At 58.2% G+C, this 1,189-nt stretch overlaps 1 protein-coding gene across 2 annotated transcripts in view; it reads left to right on the forward strand.

Annotated features, from left to right (window-relative positions):
- The window catches only part of LOC119593712, a 61,820-nt gene extending 61,010 nt beyond the window's left edge, over positions 1–810 (forward strand). For both annotated transcript variants that reach the window (XM_037942727.1, XM_037942806.1), the window contains one exon: positions 121–810. In XM_037942727.1, the coding sequence (XP_037798655.1) occupies positions 121–668 (548 nt within the window). In that variant the 3' untranslated portion in view covers positions 669–810. The remainder of the gene's footprint in view (positions 1–120) is intronic.
- The last annotated feature ends 379 nt before the right edge of the window (positions 811–1,189 follow it).

Genomic DNA, 1,189 nt, shown 5'->3' on the forward strand with positions numbered 1-1,189 from the left:
ATCGATAGGTTATATAAAAAACGCCAATAAAACTAGTTTCTGATAATCAAATTTTCTGTCTTTGCTATCGATAAAGTGAATGCGATCCGTCGCCTGACGCCCCCTTCTCCTCCCGGACAGACCCGCTGAAGCCGATCAAGCTGAAGCTGATCCCGCGCAACGTGCAGCTGGACCGGTGCGGGAAACCGTGCGGGGCGTCGCTCGGCGCCGCCCGCGTGCCGCCCGCCGCTTGCAGCGGTGTGTGCGCCCCCCGCCCCTCCCTCCACACCGCCGTCGCCCACGCCTCGGGCGCACACACCGTGCTCAGGAACGTCCCGCCGCCCTCAGGCCAGCAGGGCCTACAGACGCCGGTGTGGTTCCCGGGCGCGCGCTGTGGGCGGCGCTGCAGTTCGCCGCAGACGCCAATGTTCGCCGGCTGCACGCCCTTCGTGGGCAAGCGGCCACCCCGCTCGGCGCAGACGTCGCCGTCAGCGCCCAAGTCGCCCAAGCTGACCTCGAGCAGCAGCGACCCCTGGAGCCAGATCGTCACCAAGAACTACCGGGCGGGGAGCATCGGGGGCGGCGCTCCCCCGGGGGAGATGGAGTGGCTCGCCGCCCCCACCCCCCGCTCGCGCAAGGGCTCGTGGTCGTCGGCGTCCACCGACTACGACTTCTCTCCGTGCTGGTGAGTACGATCGGCTTCTGGCCCTGCGCGCTGTGGCGGATCCTCTTCCAGCATGATGTGGCTTCCACGGGGGCGGTCGAGTGCCATGACCGGCCGAATTTCACGAGGGGGGTAGGAATACAAAAAATAATAATAACACCAAGAGAGACAAGGAAACAAAGAAAGAAAAACACAATAAAACAGATAAAAACTAATAAAAACGAGCGAGCGAGACAAATACATACGCACACAGACAAACTGGCATACAGATAGACAGACGGACGGACGGATGGACGACAAAAAAAAAAAAAAAAAAAAAATCAAATAAAAACAATAAAACGGTGGAGCCAGCGAGCACGACAGAGTAGCAACTCGGTTTGACACACTAATCTAAATGAGTGTCGGCCCTTTGCTTCCCGTTAAAAAACACGCATTACATTTAGCCAGCTCCCTCGGCGAAGCGCGTCTCCCAGCTCCCTCTCCCTTATCCCTCTAACTTATTGGAAATCTTGGAACTGCTTCCCATGGTATTACTGCCGCTCGATT

The sequence above is a fragment of the Penaeus monodon genome, chromosome 1 (assembly GCF_015228065.2).
Source record: "Penaeus monodon isolate SGIC_2016 chromosome 1, NSTDA_Pmon_1, whole genome shotgun sequence".
Taxonomy (NCBI): domain Eukaryota; kingdom Metazoa; phylum Arthropoda; class Malacostraca; order Decapoda; family Penaeidae; genus Penaeus; species Penaeus monodon.